Source organism: Canis lupus, chromosome 7 (genome assembly GCF_003254725.2).
Source record: "Canis lupus dingo isolate Sandy chromosome 7, ASM325472v2, whole genome shotgun sequence".
NCBI classification, from domain to species: domain Eukaryota; kingdom Metazoa; phylum Chordata; class Mammalia; order Carnivora; family Canidae; genus Canis; species Canis lupus.
The window spans coordinates 37,170,871-37,189,094 of record NC_064249.1 but is presented as its reverse complement, the minus strand read 5'-3'; the positions used below and the strand labels follow the sequence as shown (position 1 = coordinate 37,189,094).

The window sequence follows — 18,224 nt, the reverse complement described above, 5'->3', positions numbered from 1 at the left end:
TTATAGTTATTCTGCTCCTCACCCTTGATACTGCAGACCCGTCGCTTAAGTACCTCCCCCCTTTCAGAGCTGCCGGCCTGCCTCCTGGCAGATCAGAGCCTCGGACAGCAGACCGGCCAGGTGACCTGGGCACACCAGCTGGAGCAGGCTCGGGAGGAGTGGCAGCAGCAGTACCTGGCCATTGCCCAGGTGAGCTTCACTGCCTCCACCTGCAGAGGCCGACACCTGGCGGGAGCCTCACCCCGTTCCCAGACACACACGGCTGCCTGGACTGCTTTTTCCAGTGAATGTGTGTAGTATGTGAGATGTGGCGTGTAATATGTGACAAATGACTCCCATCACTGCTGTTGACAGGGACGAGAAGGAAGGAAGCCAAGAGGGTTGATGAGTAAGGCTGAAGGTAGATCCAAGGCTGTTGATAATTACAGTTTGGGGAGAATTTGAGGACTGTCTTCTGGGGACCGTGTGGTGTGCCCCTGAACCATGGTATCTCCTTGGCATTTGCTGCCGGGATCGGATTGTGTGAATCGGATCGATGTGAATTTCGTAGGTGGGTTAGGGAGATACCCTCTTGGCCCCCATCCACAGCCCACTCCCGCCATGACCCGACCCCCTGCAGCCACAGGTTCTGCACAAACTTCAAGTCATGGGCCAGACTCAGAGCACTTTGGGAGCAGTGGCAGAGGTCCAGGCTGGCTCCTGAAAGGCTTATGAAGCCTGGAATGGAGGTGAGCCTCAGACTGGGGGAGTGCAGTGGGGTCAGGTCTGCAGCCCCAGGAGGCTAGGTTGAGTTAGGGCCCAAAGATTCTAGAAGTGTAGACAGTAACAACGGAAAAGATTCTTACCCTCCTTACCCTTTAGCGGAATTTCAAGATTTAAAGGCTTTCCATGTGCATGCTCAGTGTAGTCTAGTTCTAATTGACTGCGAATCCTCTATAAGCCCAATACTAATCAATACTGTACTCAGGGAGGAGACGCAGTCAGGTGACCAGGAGAGAGTACTACATGCCACATTTTGTCCTCTGTGCCTGATTACCAGTGAGCTCACCAGCAGGATGTGGGAAGCATGAGATGTAGGGTAGCAGGTTTAGTGGAGGCCCAAGGCAGAACGAGCCAGATTAGGCACCTCCCTGGGGCATCGGAATGACTGGGGATATGGGGACCTGCAGAAAATAGTGGGGTAGAATTCAGGGTAGAAGGGGATGAGACAGGGCAGCCAGGAAGGGGGAGCAGAGTCAGGGAAACCAGCTACACTGGGCAGCATTCCTATCCCAGTGAACTCAGGCCCCAACGGCCGACCTGCCAAGGCTCTCACCTCTGCAGAGCCCCTGCCCTACCCGGCCTTCCTCATCCAGGTTCGCCTCTCTGGGCGATTTGACAGGATGCATAGACAAAGGGCTTTGGCACAAAGTGGACAGGACAGGAACACTGCTGTCCCGAACCCACGGGCCCTGGGACCTCTCCGTGTCTCCTCCAGGAGCGGCAGATGATGGAGACCTTCCCACACCTTCTCAACGTCAACGAGGACCCGCAGCTCACGGGAGTCCTCAAGTACTTCATTCAGGCTGGTACTCCCCCGTCTTGACTCACTCGGCACCTGCTCCTGTGTCTTGCTTTCAGGAGCACATTTCTCTTTTGAATCTCTCTTTTCATGGTAAATATATGTAACGTAGAGGTCAGCACGCTGATGATTTTTCAGTATGTAGTTCAGGGGCATTAGAATAATCACCTCGATCCAACTCCAGAACCTGTCCCCTCCCAAACCGGAACTCTGTCCACATTCAGCAACAACTCCACGTGCCCCTACGCCAGCCCCTGGCAACCGCCAACTATTCTAGATACTCCGTATAATTGGAATCATGCGGTATCTGTCCTTCCGTGACTAGCATGATTCAGCCGGGATAATGCCCTCAAGGTTCACTGATGTAGCAGGTTATACAGATCTCCTCCCTTCCTTTTTAAGGCCGAATCATATTCCATTATATGTATAGACCACATTTTTTAATCTATTCAAATTTTGGAAAATAGCCTCAATATTGTAGCAACAGCTGACTTTCCGCATGCGAGTGCTATACAGGCCCCCAACGGGAGAAGGCTCATGCGGGATGGAGGTGGGGCCCGGGAGCTGGGCAGCCCCCAGGAGGGCCGGAGGGTGCTCTGGGCCATGTCCAGGGTATCAGTGACAGGACAGAAACAGCTTCACAGATTAGGACCTTGTCCGGGCCAGGCTTCCACGCATCTCCCAAGGCCCCGGCTCAACAGTTTCTCCCTCCAGGATTCCCACTGATCAGGTAGAATTTGAAAAAAGTCAAGAATCCCACAAAAAGGGCAGAAAGTAAAATAATCACCCCTAAGGCAGGGTGATGTCCAAGCACTTGTGACTAAAAAGTCCAGGTGGCAAAATCCCTGCACCCCATCATCCTCAAGACGAAATGGCACGGCCTGAACATGAGACACGTTCCCTTGTCAAGGTCAAATTCTGACAATTTTGAAAATAAATTATCTTCATTCTTTTCAAGGCTCCTGTGATGCTGGTCGGGCTGCTTCAAATGCCATCCCTCTTCTAGGTTTGGGGTAAGTGTGCGTACGCCATTTGTGTCCCGCGTGCGAGAGCCATGACCTCAGCTCACACGGCCTGGTCTGCGAAGCTCCACATTTGTCTGGTCACTGCCCAGTCAGGCCACAGACCCTGCTGGATGACCCAGAACCAAAGAGTCCCAGCCTGTCCCCAGAGCCCCATGTCAGTGCTGGGCGGGAGGAGGCCCCTGTAAGTCCTTGTAGGCTCTCACCGCAGACCTCCTCCTCCAGACATCACCTTGTCTCCTTGGTCTCATGTGGGGCCAGAGGGGAAGGCCATGTGCTAGACGCTGTTTGATAATTCTGTACAAGGGGACAAAGCAGACGAGGCCAGGGAGTGAAAAGGGAGCCAGCCACAAGTGGCCTGCGTCTTCTGGGGTCTTAACCACCAAAGCAATGGCATCCTCAGATCTCTGTGCTCAGAGCCCTCACCAGCTGGACCAAGAGGAAGCCCAGCCTCTGAAGTGATACCCTCTGCAAGGGGAGGCCCCGAGGTGCCCTGTGGTGGTCCCCATGAACCCTGACTGTCCTGTACATCTATGGCCTCCCTACTGCTCCTTCCCATTCCAGAGTTTCCTGGCTGCCCACGGATTCCCAGCCAGGAAGCCCAGGTGGCTCTTACAGAGGCCTGACTGACCCGTCCCCCTGACATACCTCAGCCCTCCTGAGCCAACATGCAGGGAGAAGAGAGGAGGAGGCCTGTGCTGACCCTGCCCCACCAGCTTCCAGCTCCCTTCTCCTGACTCATCCTGGGGATCCCTCTCATCTCCCTTTCCAGACCACTCCCTGTGGGCACCCTACACAGATCTGTACATGGCTGAACTCCAGATGAGTTGAGGTTAAAACCTTTCCCACAGCATCCCTGAGCCCCAAGCAAACAGGGATATGCATGGACACATGTCTCAGCACCCAGAACAGTCCATGACAACCAAGGAGTCTAGGAACATTCTAGAACAGTTAAGCTGGTCATTCAGGCACACAGATAATGTCCAGGGGGCAGCCACTCTGACACCTCTGACATCTATCCCCAGATCCTTAGCATATAAAGTCTGGATTCGTATTATAAGACCTAGAAACGGATTTAAACTTCTCTGTGGTGTGTACGTTATTATTAATCACATGCCCCAGCATCCCTCCTGAAACATCTTTGCTTTGTTTCCATTTCCCCACCACTCGCTCCTGCTGGCCTGGGAGTTTCTGAAGGACCACTGGAACTGTTCGCTAACTGTTCATTATCTTGGCTACTTAGACAAACTCTTGTCTTTTTAGAATTTCAGATAAACACGCTTCCTTCACAAATCTGGACGGGAAAGTGACAGTCACTCCACACAGCAAATGCAACGTTGTTGTCAATGGGGTGCCCATCACGACCACGACAAAGCTGCAGCATCTGGTAGCATTTCCTGCCTGAAATTCCCTAAGTCCTACCCAAGAGCTGGGAGAGGGGGTTCTCAGGAGGTACCCCCAACATCTGCGCTGTGGCGAGGGCTGGGCAGGGCTGGGTGCTAACCACCCCGTTTCCTTCTGGAACAGTGTCATGATGGACATGGTCACAGCCTGGGGCTGGGAGACCTGATAGTAGCACACTATGTGTTCTTGGGCAGGTCACTTCACTTCTCTGGACTTCATCTCTGGACCTCACCAAGACCCTTTCCAGCTCTAACACTTTATGAGAAACAAAACTACAGCCCCTTGCAGACACCGGGCTCTCCATCTCCTCCCCACACCCCAGCCAGAGCCCCCAGCACCAAAGGGGCCCCCCTCAGCCTCCCTGTGGCCCAATCCCCTCTTCAACCCATTCCCCACACCGTAGCCACAGGGAGCCTATTGGACAAGCTGCTGGGATTAGACCACACCCTTCTGGAAATTCTCAGTGACCAACCTGTTAGGACACCCGTGTGAGCTGCCCCTCTCTCCACTGCTTCCAACCTCACTGCTCCGCATGAACGTTGCACTGACCTCCTGATTGTTGGGAACATTCCAGGCTCTGTCTGGCAGCAGACTTCTCAGCGTTGCTAAAACTCCCCACCCCTGAAGTCTTAGCTTAAATAGTGCACCTTGGGAGAGGACCACTCTGGTCCTCAGTGCAAATCAGGCCCCCTCCTCCCTTCTGCAGAAGTGCCCCCTTTCATTCAAGCATCTCTCTCGGGCTATTACACCGTTGGTCTGTAAAGTCCTAGATGGGAGGGCCCAGGTCTGTTTGGTCCCCACTGGGGTTCCCAGTGTCCCATGCAGTCGGAGCTCAGTGTGGGATGCAGAGGAAACAGATGAAAGCACGCACACAAAAGCAAGATGCCAACCTCTTCCTCCCCGTTCACAAGTCTCTTCCCTGTCCGGGGAACTCATGGAGGTCTTGTGATTTATCCCAGCTGGTGGGCCTGGGGCCTTGGCTTCCCCTGGGGCAGGCTGACCCCACAGCGCCCTTCCCCTGAGTCACCCGTCTCCTCCCTAGGACCGCGTTATCTTGGGATCCAGCAGCGCCTACCTCTACATTGGGTTTCCTTCAGAGCGAGGCAGCGAAGACTTGAACAGGTTTGACTATGACTTTTTCCAGCTGGAGAGAGCAGCTGTGGAGGGAGTGAGCATGGACAAGCTTGGTGAGCAGCCCAGGGCCCTGCCTTTCCGGCATCTTCTGCACGCTGGTCCGCTAATCCGAAAGCAACTGCTTTCACTGTGTGCTCTCCCACTTCACTTAAGGAAATAATCTTTTAAAAGTGCAACATTTAGGAAGTTAACATGATTTCCATGTAAATGAAGAATGAGGGCATGTCAAAGATTAAATTCATTAATCTGTTACTTTAATAAACAGTAGAGAAGAGAGTGGTAATCCAGTTGACTCTTGAACAACACGAGTTTGAACTGCTCTGATCCACTTACATGTGGACTTTTTTTTACATGTAGATTTTTTGTTAAATAAATGCAGCATAGCTCTGAAAATGTATTTTCTCTTATGACTTTCTTCTCTGTAGCATACCTTATTGTAAGAACACAGTATATAATACATAGAACAGACAAAATGTGTGTTAATCAACTGTTTACTGGTGAGTCTTCAGGACAACAATAGGCTGTTAGTGGGTAAATTTGGGGGGACTCAAAAGTTAAGTGGATTTTTGACTCTACGGGGGTTTGGAGCTCTAACCCCCATGGTGTTCAAGATTCGACTATATAACCAACGAGAGAAGAATACTCAAATAAGGCTCTGAGTTAGACAAAGCTGATTAATGGCCTTCGGGGTGATAATCTTCTACTGGACAAAAGTCCTTGTAATTTGCCAATCTTCTACAAATTCCATCTCACAGCTCAGAGTGCAGGCTCCAGTCAACAGTTTAGTGAGTGTATGCTGGTCCACCCCCCAGGGGATCAGAATCCCTACACAAGGCTCTGCTAGGACATTTAAAGGACAGTCATCCCTTTTGCCTTATTTCCATGTTTGGGAGGTTTTTTGAGACAGCTTCCCCTGTGCTGCACAGTCACCGAGTGGCTCTCTCAGACACGGGGCCCCCTGCGTCGTGGCCAGCAATCCCACAGTGGCCAGTCAGTTGGTCTTCACCTGCCTGGACACACTCCACCCTTGTTCCCTGGAGCCTCTTGCCGTGACAGGGAAGCATTTTGTGCACAGTTCTCAATTTTGTGTTTTTTTTTTAATAATAAATTTATTTTTTATTGGTGTTCAATTTGCCAACATACAGAATAACACCCAGTGCTCATCCTGTCAAGTGCCCCCCTAGTTCTCAATTTTGAAGCAATTTCTTGAGATGCACAGCAAAGTTTCAAGAGCAGTACATAGGATTTTCATACACACTTAAGTTCCTGTTTCAACATTTAGTACACTTGCTTTATTATATATCTGCATATGTGTGTGTATATAAGTATGGGTATATATCATCTTTAAATATATTTTTTTTCTGAATCATTTGAGAATAAGTTGCAGTATGGATTTTATGCATATTTAACTAATTGTTAATATCAATAGCATCCTTTATAATAAAAACAAATTCAAGCCCAACATCCAAGTAAGGACCACATATGTCTCTTTGGTCTCCTTAAACCTGGAATGATCACCAGTCTTTGCCTTTCATAACCTTTCATGACCTTGGCATTCTTAAAGTGTAAAGGCCAGTTGTTTTGTTCAACTTTCTTTATTTTGTCTTTTTGGTGGCTGTCAGATTTGTCTCCTGTACAGTTACTAATTCCATCTTTTGATCAATAAATACTTTATGAGGAGAGTCTTTTGATATGTGGATACCCTACCTACACTTTGCCATAGTTTCATCCACTAGTTTTTTCATCCTTTCATTTTTGCTTGGATTAATTATGCTGGGGATTTTGCCAAATGGTGCATCTCTGGCTCTACCATTTCTTCTACATTTATTTGGGAAAAGAAATCTACTGTAAGGAAGAAATAATCTCTCCTGTTTGTTTATTCACTTATTTATGTCAATACTCATAGAATCCAATTTTACACAGTAGGTTTGAATCTGTTGCTTTCGGGGTTGACTTTGACCTGCACACTGTCCCAGATATGGCCAGAAAGAGCCTCTTCAAGCTGATTTTCATGTCTTTCTGGCTCATCCCCATAGGTCTTTGAATACCAGCTTACTTTTTGGTATAAGAACACATTCTAGGTTCCATTCTAGGTTCATTTGCAGACTCTCACTCCCAGCTCTGCAGTCGGGCATTTCTCAAGCATCCTGACTCCTTTTGGTCGAGAACAGCATTTATAAGTCAAGATCTGGAGCTAGGTGTGCAGACCACAGTATTGATATATTGATACATCTCTATGGACAGACAGACGCACATATGCCACGCACATATGTATAACTTTGTCAATATCCACAAAACCATGAGTTCACAGTGATACCTCCAATTCCAGCTCAATACCCCAGGGATTAGTCTAGTTTTCCCTTGGTGGGGAAACCTTATAATATTTATGTCCCATTTTTCTCCATCTATCCTCTGGATTCCATACCCTGTCACCTTCTTTTTTTAAAAGACTTTATTTATTTATTTGAGAGATGGAGTGAAAGAGAGAGAAAGAGAGAGTGAATGAGCATGAGTAGGGGGAGGAGTAGAGGGAGGCAGAGGGACGGAGGGAGCAGCAGACCTTTGGTGAGCAGGGAGCCCCACTTGGGGCTCGATCCCACCCTGAGATCATGTTCTGTGGTGAAGGCAGAGGCTCACCGACTGAGCCACCGAGGTGCTCCTGGTTTTTTATTTTGTTTTAATTACATGCTTGTAATTTTAAAATGCAAACATTTGATGGACAGCTAAACAAATGAGCAAGCGTATGAATTCCCTTGTGGCTGGTCAGTATCCCAGGACAGGTGGCCGATGCTCATGGGCTCTCTGCGTCTTCCCAGGGGCCGTGAGCCACGGGGATGGAATGGCAGACCCCAGCGTGCTGGCTGTGTTCCAGGACTATGTCAAACTGATGCCACTGGTGGCAGAAGCGAATCAAATGGGCGAAGAGCTGGAGAAGGTGGGAGCCAGGAGACAGTACGGCCGGGTCCAGAAAGGGCCTTGGGGAACAGGGTCCACGGACCCTCACACCACTCCCCCCAGCCAGCTTCGTGATGTGGATGGGGACAGGGGGACCTGGGGAGGTCGGGACCCAGGGCCCCCACTGGGAGCCATGACAGACCCCAGGTCAACACCCAGGCCTCACCAGTCCCAGCGCCACCTCTGGCCTCCACGGCCACCCAGGACCCCGGACCAGGACTTGCTTGCACACACCCCATCCCAGATCATCCTTCGGAGCGACTTTTCTGGGCCCAGCACCCCAAGGCCCTCTATGCCTGAGTGGGGGTCGGCCCCCTGGTGCCCTGGGGTGCCAATCCTCAGGACACCCGGGGAGCATCAGAGAAAGAGGGGGACATGGCGGGGATGGTGTGACTGATACCACAGGGTGACCTGGTGCAACGTGCTTCTCTTACCAGGGACTCAGAATGGAACTGAAGGTGAAGAATCTAGCATCATCCGACTCCAGAGGTTACGACCTACAGAAAGAGGTCATGGTGAAGGTGACAAACCAGAGGACTCAGGAGGTGAGCGCAACTTTGGGGACAGACAGAGCTTCTGCGGTGCTCTCCCAGAGATAGGGTTGGTGCAGCCCTGACAGCCTGCCGATGCTCAGTGAAGGGACACGGTGTGTTCCAAGTGGGGCTGGGACCCTGGGGACACAAGACCCCTTCATCTGTGTCCTCCTGGGCCTCTCCCCACACAGCACCGAGCCCCAGGATCCTTCCCCACCACCTGCGCTGACCATTCCTGTCTGTTTTTAACATGACTTGAAGGCTTGAGTCCAGAAGGGAGCCTGAGAGTTTATCCAGCAGACGGTGGTGTCTGTGACAGAGAGACAGAGAGACAGACAGTGAGACAGAGAGACAAAGAGAGACAGAGAGACCTGCCAATGTGGAGCAATGAGAAGATCTGCGCTCTTGTTAAGATTCCAGAAAATGGGGCAGCCCGGGTGGCTCAGTGGTTTAGTGCCACCTTCAGCCCAGGGCGTGACCCTGGAGACCTGGGATCAAGTCCCACGTCGGACTCCCTGCATGGAGCCTGCTTATGTCTCTGCCTCTCTCTGTGTGTCTCTCATGAATAAATAAAATCTATAAAAAAAAAAAAAAAAAGAAGAAGAAGTAGAAGATTCCAGAAAAGGCCTTTGTCGATCCATAACCACGTTGACCCATTCCCAGGCTCACTGTCAGGAACATCCCCTTGGGAATCTAAAACCCCTTTCTTTTCCCAACAGGAAAGACTGGGGCTCTCTTCTGGCATCCCCCCCCATATTTTTGCCTTCGGAGCCACACTCAGCCCTCTGGCCCCGACCTGAAGCTCACTCCTTAGCCTGTCCTCTGAGAGCCCCTACTTCTCAGGTGGCCTCGGGGTGTGCTGCTGCCTCCCCAGTCCACAGCTGAAGGGGACCGCATGTCCCTGGGTGATCTGCTCTACCGAGTGACACAGCAACACTTGTCTGAGCATCACACTTCTGCTCATTCCCCCAAAGTCACCAACATCTTCTTAAAATTGTGAAAGAACTAGAACTAGATGGAAGAACTAGAAATGGCAAGGTCCACACTCAGCCTCGGTGCATTGGCTTTCTGCCTGGTGCTGGGACCCCAAGGTCATGGCTCAAGTTTAACTGGTCTCTAGGCTGCAAGGCCTCAGGAGCAACCCTGAGTGAGGCTAGTTGGGGGCCCCAACTTCTGAGACAGTTTCCTGTTCCTTTCTGTGTCTTTCCCTGGCCAGTCCCTTCATGTCACATAGCCTGGGGGCCTCAAACAACAGCTCTGTACTTGTCACAGCTCTGGAGGCCGGCAGCCTGAGACCACCAGGTAGATGTGTCTGGTGAGGGCTGGCTGTGCGGGCCACAGTGGACACCTTCTCACTGAGTCCTCACGTGACCTTAGGGGCCTCAGAAGGGCACTAACTCCATTCCGGGGCCTCCACCCACATGACCCACTCACCTCCCATAGGCCCTGCCTCCTCCACCATCGCACTGGGGGACAGAACACTCAGCCCAGAGCAACGGGCCTGATGCCAGCTCACCATACACCCCAGTGCAGCTGTCAGGGCTCTCGGGGTGAGACCCCCACCCTGGGAGTCAACCTGGACATCTGTGCCATGTCCCATGAGGCCTTCAGACAAGCTGAAGCCTCAAGGTGTCTGTGATTGTGACATTGTGTTTGTGTTTTCTGGAAGATTCCATGAGGACAGACAACTTTGGTGATCCCATGTTCCACATGCCTCTCTGGAGCCATGCACTCCCGCCCTGAGTTTGGCTTAGCAGTTTCCTACTGTCTTGCCAGACCTTGTTTTAAGGAGATCTTTAATTTTTAAAAACTGTTTTCCATGTGATTCTGTGTTTCCCTATTGACTGTTTATCATGGTTTAAGGGGACTTAGATTTTATTCAGCCTTTTCTAAGATCAGCAGGAAGGTTCCCTCAACCACACAGGCTGCCACGGCCAGTGTTTTCACTTCTGATGGTTAAGCAAGTCCTGTGGGACAGCTTGGCCTGCTCCTGAGCAAACCGCGCCGGGCTCTCCTACAAGGGACTCTGCGCTGATTTTACAGTGATTCTGTTCCTATTTCTCATTTCTCCTCAGAGGTAAATCTTACTGATCTGTCATCTTCGAGGCTGTCCATTTTTCCCTTTTAAAAGTTTCAGTGACCTTTCCCCAGAAGAAGCTTCCCTGGGAGCTGCTCGCCGTGCTGGCCGTAACCGGCCCATTCTGGGAACACTGGCGTGGTCTGAGGGCCTGCCAGCAGCCTGGGGCAGGGCGGCAGCGCGTGTAGACACACTCAGCACCTTTTTGGTGGTTGGTCTTACAAACGTTGACTGCAGACTGTGTAGACTGTGAATGTCACCGGGAGAGGATGGGACCCACAGGCTGCTTCGTGTGACCATCATCACACGTCACTGACAATTTGGGAGCCAGCCAGGTCCCTGGGAGGACAGGGAGCTTTTCTACACTGGAAATGCCACCCATACTGACTTTTCAGGAGCATCTGTGCAAAAGCTTCTAGCCAGGGAGTCTGTGCCTGGCCCCGCAGGCCCCCCTGGGGTGAAGGGTCAGTACAGGGGCCCCTGCCTGTCTCTGCCTGGGGGAGGGGGGTCAGCACAGGCCCCCCACCGGCCCGCAGAGCCCGGCTGCCCTGTCCCGGGGCCCGCGTCCGCTCTCTGTGGGGAAGGATGCATGGGGCTGATGATCTGGCTGCCCACAATCCTGGCCCCACGGCCTAAAGGTCTTTGAAAGGCCCACTCCCTCGCCAGCCGTAGCATTGCCACAGCCAGGCTCGCGTGGACTCTCGGAGGACCGTGCTGCACTTCGCTGTCCTGGAGGCAGCAAAGGGAAGAAAGAAGTCTTTTTAGTCTGGAGGATGTTCCTTTTTCTGAGGACACAGAACACTCACAGAGAGAATGACGTATCTGTTGGTTTCTGGTGTCGTTTGAGGCTGTTCAGAGAAGGAGTTACTCATTCTACATGGTAACCACTTCGGATATGACGTTTATGGTCTAGAACTTTCCATCTCACTTGTATTCTCCCCCCCACACACACAGCTTATGCTTCTGTTCTCTAGCTCAGCAGCCTCAGGGAGGGGACAGCCCGTGGCAGGCTCTGGGGGGCAGGGGGGCAAGGGGTGGGGGGAGCTCACATGTCCATCACCTCACAGCTCTGCCGCCTACAGGCCCAGCCCAGGCCTCCCTGCACCAAAAGCAAGGGCCCCACAGAACCATTTCGCTTTCCGGAGGCTTGAGGGCCCATCTGCTTCCCAGGCTCTTTCCCCGCTTTCCCGGGCTCACGGCCATCACACGCCATCTCCCAAGTCAGCCACCGGGCATCTCCCGGACGGGCTTTGGCCACTGTCTCCCCGACCTCGTCCGCCGCCTCCTCTTCCTCGTGATTACTCTGGGCCCCGGGGTTAACCTCAGCAAACCTCCCTGCTTCATCAGCTCATTAGCAAACGAGGCGGCCGCCACCTCAGTGCGTGCCAGGTGCCGCAGAGCGGGCGGCCGACACGGCGGGCTGGTGCCGTGGACCGCGGGCCTCGCCTGCGCTGCCGAGGGCCCCCTGGGCCGCCGTGGCCGTGTGCCCGGGTGCTGCGCCAGGCGGCGGGCCAAGAGCGAATGTGGACGGAGACGGGGGTCAGACCCTGCTGACCCGCCTTTGTGTTTCCAGGTGTGGATTTGGTCAAAAGCCAAGTTTATCAACAGGAAGTTCCTGATGGAGGAACTGTACCAGCGCTTTCTAGAAGGGGAGGACAGCCACGTGGCCCAGGAAGACGACCCTTTCTGGGACCCCGTCGAGGCCGTGCACCTGGGCTCGGCTCACGTCTGGCTCCAGCCGCTGGCCCACTGCATGAAACTCGAGGAGCAGGTGGAGTTCCTGAGCTGCGACGGGACGGAGGAGGCCACGCTGCACGTCCACGTGACGCCCTGCTCCCCGGCGGGACAGTGGGTGTCCCCTTCTCCTCTGGCCTGGTCCGGGGCTCATAGGGTGCCTGAGTTCCCCCGGAGGAGGTGGTCAGCTGGTCATTCAGTAACCATTTGGCTTCATCAAATGATTTTTGCCACGGCGACCAAGCCGGCCAACCTGGAATCTTCCAGAGCCTTGTGAAGAGGCCCTGGAGCCAGAAGCAGAAAGCTCATTTCCCAGTTCATCCTTTCTCCATCCTGGGTATAGGCTTCGGTCATTTTTTTGGTTCCTTTTCTGAAGTAAGACACTGAGGTGCCTTTGTTCCAGACCCGGCCTCATTCTCTGTGCTTATCTGACCTTCTGTGGGGACGGGCTTTGCTTTATCTCTGCAGTGTTGCCTCTCAACCTCCTTCCAGGGAGCCTCTTCTGTTTCTCTTTTCAGGCCGTAGGCAGTTCGGGCAGTTTCCACAAAAGCCCAAATCTCTTAGCAATACGAAGCGAAGAGGCAGGTGGCAGGGGCTCTGGTCTGGAGGCTCAGTTCCCTCAGGCGCCCACGGATGCCATTTTGTCTTTCTGAAGAAGCAACAGGCACAGGAAGGGGGCAAGGGGACTGCGAGGTCCTGAGCCCCAGGGACCAAGCTGACCATTGACCCGCCATCTTGGTGGGAATTCCACGAAGCCTTCTGATCACTGGGCCACCTCGGGCTTCTGGGCTGTGAGTGGTTGATCTCTCGCTGCCACTTAATCAGGTGGCATCCTGGTTTGTAGGCTTTGTGGGAGCTTGATGTGAGGTTGGTGTGAGATGGCCGCTGTTGGAAAATGCTCCAAATTGGTTTGCGAACTTGTAGACCTGGAGTTGACTCTGGACTGTGAAGAGGTCGCCAAGGAAGTTGGCGGCCAGCTGGCTCTCCCTGGGTGACAGCCCCTCTCTCCCACTGGGCACCTACCTGGGTCTCCAATGCTAGCCCATTTATTATACAAAGTGGTTATATCATTCTCTCCTTCTCGAGAGGGTTATGAGCTCCTTGAATGTTTCTTGAATGAATGAATTCTGCAGCTGGTAACACCCCCTGTCTTTCCTTCAGGGAGGGTGGCCACCTCTTGAGGAGGTTTCAATAACCGCCTATGACAACACAATGCTAACTCCCTCAGGCCCAGGCTAACCCAGGGCCCATGTTCTCCTCTGTTTGCAGAGCGTGCAGTGAGGAGGATGTGGTTATTGACACTGCGGAGTTGCTGGGCAAGAGGATGGATTTCCAGATTGGCCTTGTGCGGTGCCTTGGCATCAAGTGGCTCAAGGAAGGCGCGGAGCGGGGCGTTCAGATGGGGTACCAGCCTGCCCCACTGAGCTGTGTGCACGCACCCACCCCCTGGGCCCTGGTGGGAGGAAGTCTTTCCTCAACTATCAAAAACGAGCCTATTATGAAATTTTCTTAATTTTCCCTCCTTGCTCAACCCCGAAATGAGTATTTCCCCTTCTGTTTAACGGAGGTCCCACATCCCTGTGGGTTGCTGGGCTGTAAGCCGTGTGTGCTGATCTTAGAAGAGTGGTTGATGCAGTAATCAGAAAGTTTAATGACCTGATGGAATATTCAGTAAAGCTTATTATCTAAATGGAATAGGTTTTTCTGAGTTTGAAACAAAGGGACTGTATCACAGTATGGCAAAAGCACCGGATAGGCTTAATTGGGCTAAAGAGATTTGAAGACTAAATCGATAAAAGGAAGCTTTGAAGGCCAGAAGTCAAACCACCACCTCACGTGGAAAATTGACAGTTTTAGATTATGGAAGTAGAAAGTATCTATCAAAGCCCATCTCCTTTTTGTTAGACATGTAATACTGTCCACATAGTGATGCTACTTGTGGGCCGTGGCTGAGATGCTGGGGCGGTGCTCACGAGAAGCAATTACAGGTCATCCTGCATCAACAGACCAACGCCGGCCATCCTTCTCTGGCTCATCTGATCCTTTTCCTCATAAATGTGTCCCTTCTGGTTTTAAATCGTGTTTTATGTCCTTTTCTCAGTTACAGAATGTATGATCTTTCAAGCACTTTCTATACCAAGCCTGTGTGGAAAATTGTGAATCCCCAAATAGAAGAAACAGTCCAATTTACAGCCTTAAATGCATCTCAGGACTTTCTGAATTATTTACAAACAAATGCTCTCATTGTCGATTTATGGGGTCTTCAAGGTACCGTGGTTACTTCCCCTTTTGTACAATGCACTCCACTTGGCTAGCATGTCACGGTATCTAGGGCTGCTGAGGGAGGGAGGAAGTGGGAGGGGTCGGGGGTCCTAACAGCCATGAGCCATCTTCCCAGGTCCCTGGGCTCTTGTCCACAGGTGACTATAGGGTTTACATCTCTTCACACCACAATGGGGCCAGATAGTGATGAGGTTCTTTCCTTGATGATGTCTCCCTCACATTGCAGAAGGCTGCGCCCAACTGAGCTGCTCTCAGCCAGACCTCATGGTCACAAGTGAAGGCCATGTCATGGTGGACACCAAGAAAATTTCTGCATTGGTGGATACAGGCCAGGTGTGCACATTTATATAGCCTTCAAATAGACATGGCAAAGGACCAAGAAATCCCAGGTGATAGCCGCTTAGGGATCATTGATGTGCCTTCCCTAAACAAGCGTTTTCTTGATTTTCTCCCGTGTTCCTGGAGGAGCTTACACCCTGCTCACCTCCCCACCCCCCATCTAGTTGTCTCCCAGTAGTAAAAATTGCCAGTCCCAAAGGGTATGCAAATAATCCAGCAAAAGGCTAAACGGACATGTGTTTTGTAGACCACTTCAGATCAGACTTCAGAACTTTATATGAAGTTGCTCAAGTTAGAACAGGAGACGGAACAGCTCCGGAACGTGAACAGAGCCTTGAGAGAGGAGAATGTGCTTCTCAGACAAGCACTTGAGAAAGTTGGTTCTCCCCAACAAGGTGAGAGGCAGCCCACGTCTTGGTGGTTTACTTTTTCTTTAAACTCCTACATCTGAGATGTGTGTCTGTATTTCTGAGAAACTTCCTTTTTAATGAGTTGATCTAGATCTCGTTTCATAAAAAAAAAAAAAAAAAAAAATCAGGGGCACCTGGATGGCTCAGTGGTTGAGTGTCTGCCTTCAGCTCAGGGCATGATCCCGGGGTCTAGGGATCGAGTCCCGCATCAGTCTCTCCGCAGGGAGCCTGCTTCTCCCTCCGCCTGTGTCTCTGCCTCTCTCTGTGTGTCTCTCATGAATAAATAAATAAAATCTTAAAAAAAAAAATGGAGACTTTTTTTCTCCCCCTTCTGCCTGGTAAGATTTCTTTTGGAGGCATCTCAATGGGTGCTTGATAAATGCTGATGTAGAATACCGCCAAAATAAACACATAGATGCTTGGAGGAGCAGAGGATTAAATACATATTATCTTTTCTCACTACCGCAGCACATGAGCCTTCAGATGCCCTGAAGGTAACTCAGAGGACAGCACACCTGTTGGCAGCCAGAGCCGAGAATGACAGGCCGGCTCCGCCTGCAGCCAGCTCCGACAGGGAGTTAGCCAATGCTCTCAAGGTCTTCTACCAAAGCATGAACACGGCAAGAGGACGGTTTCTCAGACTGAGACATTATAAACCTCCTGTAAGTAATCAAAATCTTGCAAGCAAAAGGAATCTCTCTCCATTAAACTTAGGCATTTGAGGGACCTGCATCTCTTGAGCTTGGGGAAGTGTGTGTGTTTCAGCAAAAGAGCGGGCGGAGGCCTGAGCCATGTGTCCCCTGCTCTTGCGCATCCGTCTTTGCTTTTGCTTTTTTAGTCAAATAACCATCTGGCTGGTTCCCGATATGGCCATTCATTTACTTTGTGATTTACAGAGTATCCCAGAAATGCAAAATTGGTTTATTGTTATAAACCAAGTAAGATACTTCAGATTCAGAAAACGTGTGTGATAAAATTCAGCATCTATTTTTTTTAAATATTTTATTTGAGAGAAAGAGATCACAAGTGAGGGGAAGGGCAGAGAGAGAAGCATACTCCTCGCTGAGCAGGAAGTCCGACACGGGACCAGATCCCAACACCCGGGGATCATGACGTGAGCCGAAGGCAGACACCAACTAAACCACCCAGGCACACCAAAATTCAGCATCTTACCATGATAAAGACTCTTAGCATATTAGGAATACAATGTGCATTCCTTACTTTGATAAAGGCAATCTTAAACTCAGAGTAAGCACGATGCTTCATGGCAAATCACCGAATGCTTTTCCTTTCCGTCAGGAAAAAGTGAGAGATGCCAGCAAATTTTATTCCTGTTTGCCATTGTCCTTGAGGCTCTAGCCAGTTCAGCAAGGCAAAAAATACAAAGTATAAAGATTGAAAAGGGGAGAAACATCCCAGTAGCAATAGCACATATTTATACAGTATTTATTGAACGCTTTACCGTTACTAACTCAATTCTACAACAACCCGATGCAGTAGGAACTATTAGCCTTATCTTGCAGTTCATGGCCTAAGGCACAAGGGGGGTAAGTAACCTGTGTGAGGACACATGCCTGGTTAAGCAGCAGGCCCAACCTCCAAACCCAGCAAGGTCACTCCACAGTCTATACCACTCCATGCTGCCTCTGTTTTTATTCCCAGAGGACATGTTAATGCAAATTAAAAATTCAGAAGAATCTATAAAAGAATCACAAAGTTGCTGAAAAATCAGCACTTAAAAATTAACTGTATTTGAATATAACAGTATCAAATAGAACTGCTTCGTATAAAAGATGCCATTTATATCAAATAAAGTACTTAGGCCTACAACTACCATAAAACTATGGACTTCTATGGAGGGAATTTAAAAACTTGCCTGAGGGATGTTGAAGAAGATATAAATAAAGAGCAACCCATGCCATGTCTCCCTGGTTTGGAAGATTAGCTCTTATAAATCTTGTCAAGTCTCTCTGAGATTCAGTGTAATCCCAAAGAAATGTAATGGGATTTTGTTTTTCCCCTTTTCAATCTTTATACTTTGTATTTCTTGCCTTGCTGAACTGGCTAGAGCCTCATGGACAATGGCAAACAGAAATAAAATTTGCTGGCATCTCTCACTTTTCCCTGATGGTCTGAAGCAACAGAAACAAGCTCATGCTCTGCTGGAAAGAGTGGAAGTTGGAACCACCACTTGAAACATTTTTTTGCCATTTACCTAATAAAGGTAGAAGATGTGCCTACTCCTGAAGCCTGCACCCTCCTCCAGAGAGTCAGCTGATTCTGCAGAGGATTCAGCCCTTCACGCCCTGAAGCAGAGGTTGTCAAAGTGTGGTCCCCGGCCAGCAGCCTCAGAATCATCAGTGGTTTTAGAAATACAAACCCTCCTAAACCAGACCTGTGGTGTGAGGCCCATTAATCTGTCCCCTAACAAGCCCCCCAGGTGGACTCTGCCTTAAATTGAAGTTTGAGAACCACCTTGTTAGGGATTCAATGTATATAATGGATTCATTTCTCTCCTATGTGTCTAGAATAGCCCTTGTTATATACCATTCTTGAAAGAATTGAGAAATAGTCACTCAGATAATTTCCTGTCCTGTGGTTCAATGAGGAAGGGGCTGAAAAACTGCAGAAACCCATGCCTATATATGCAGTGGCTGCTGCTCTTAACACCCTCTTTAGTACCCCAAACTGGAAATGTCCCAGTGCACACCCACCCCCATACTGTTGTGCCCAAGATCGCGAATCTGAGAAACCACTGAGGAGCCGACACCG

The 18,224-nt window shown here is 50.6% G+C and overlaps 1 protein-coding gene across 1 annotated transcript in view; it reads left to right on the top strand.

The window, feature by feature from the left end:
- The window catches only part of LOC112648157 (kinesin-like protein KIF28P), a 58,917-nt gene extending 41,058 nt beyond the window's left edge, over positions 1 to 17,859 (top strand). The window contains exons 11-24 of the mRNA XM_049112976.1: positions 68 to 189; positions 1,478 to 1,568; positions 2,520 to 2,574; positions 3,847 to 3,970; positions 5,030 to 5,174; positions 7,938 to 8,056; positions 8,514 to 8,621; positions 12,260 to 12,534; positions 13,690 to 13,824; positions 14,522 to 14,688; positions 14,930 to 15,036; positions 15,290 to 15,437; positions 15,921 to 16,114; positions 17,677 to 17,859. Coding sequence (XP_048968933.1) covers positions 68 to 189; positions 1,478 to 1,568; positions 2,520 to 2,574; positions 3,847 to 3,970; positions 5,030 to 5,174; positions 7,938 to 8,056; positions 8,514 to 8,621; positions 12,260 to 12,534; positions 13,690 to 13,824; positions 14,522 to 14,688; positions 14,930 to 15,036; positions 15,290 to 15,437; positions 15,921 to 16,114; positions 17,677 to 17,730 — 1,844 coding nt within the window. The 3' untranslated portion in view covers positions 17,731 to 17,859. The remainder of the gene's footprint in view (positions 1 to 67; positions 190 to 1,477; positions 1,569 to 2,519; positions 2,575 to 3,846; positions 3,971 to 5,029; positions 5,175 to 7,937; positions 8,057 to 8,513; positions 8,622 to 12,259; positions 12,535 to 13,689; positions 13,825 to 14,521; positions 14,689 to 14,929; positions 15,037 to 15,289; positions 15,438 to 15,920; positions 16,115 to 17,676) is intronic.
- Positions 17,860 to 18,224: the final 365 nt, after the last annotated feature.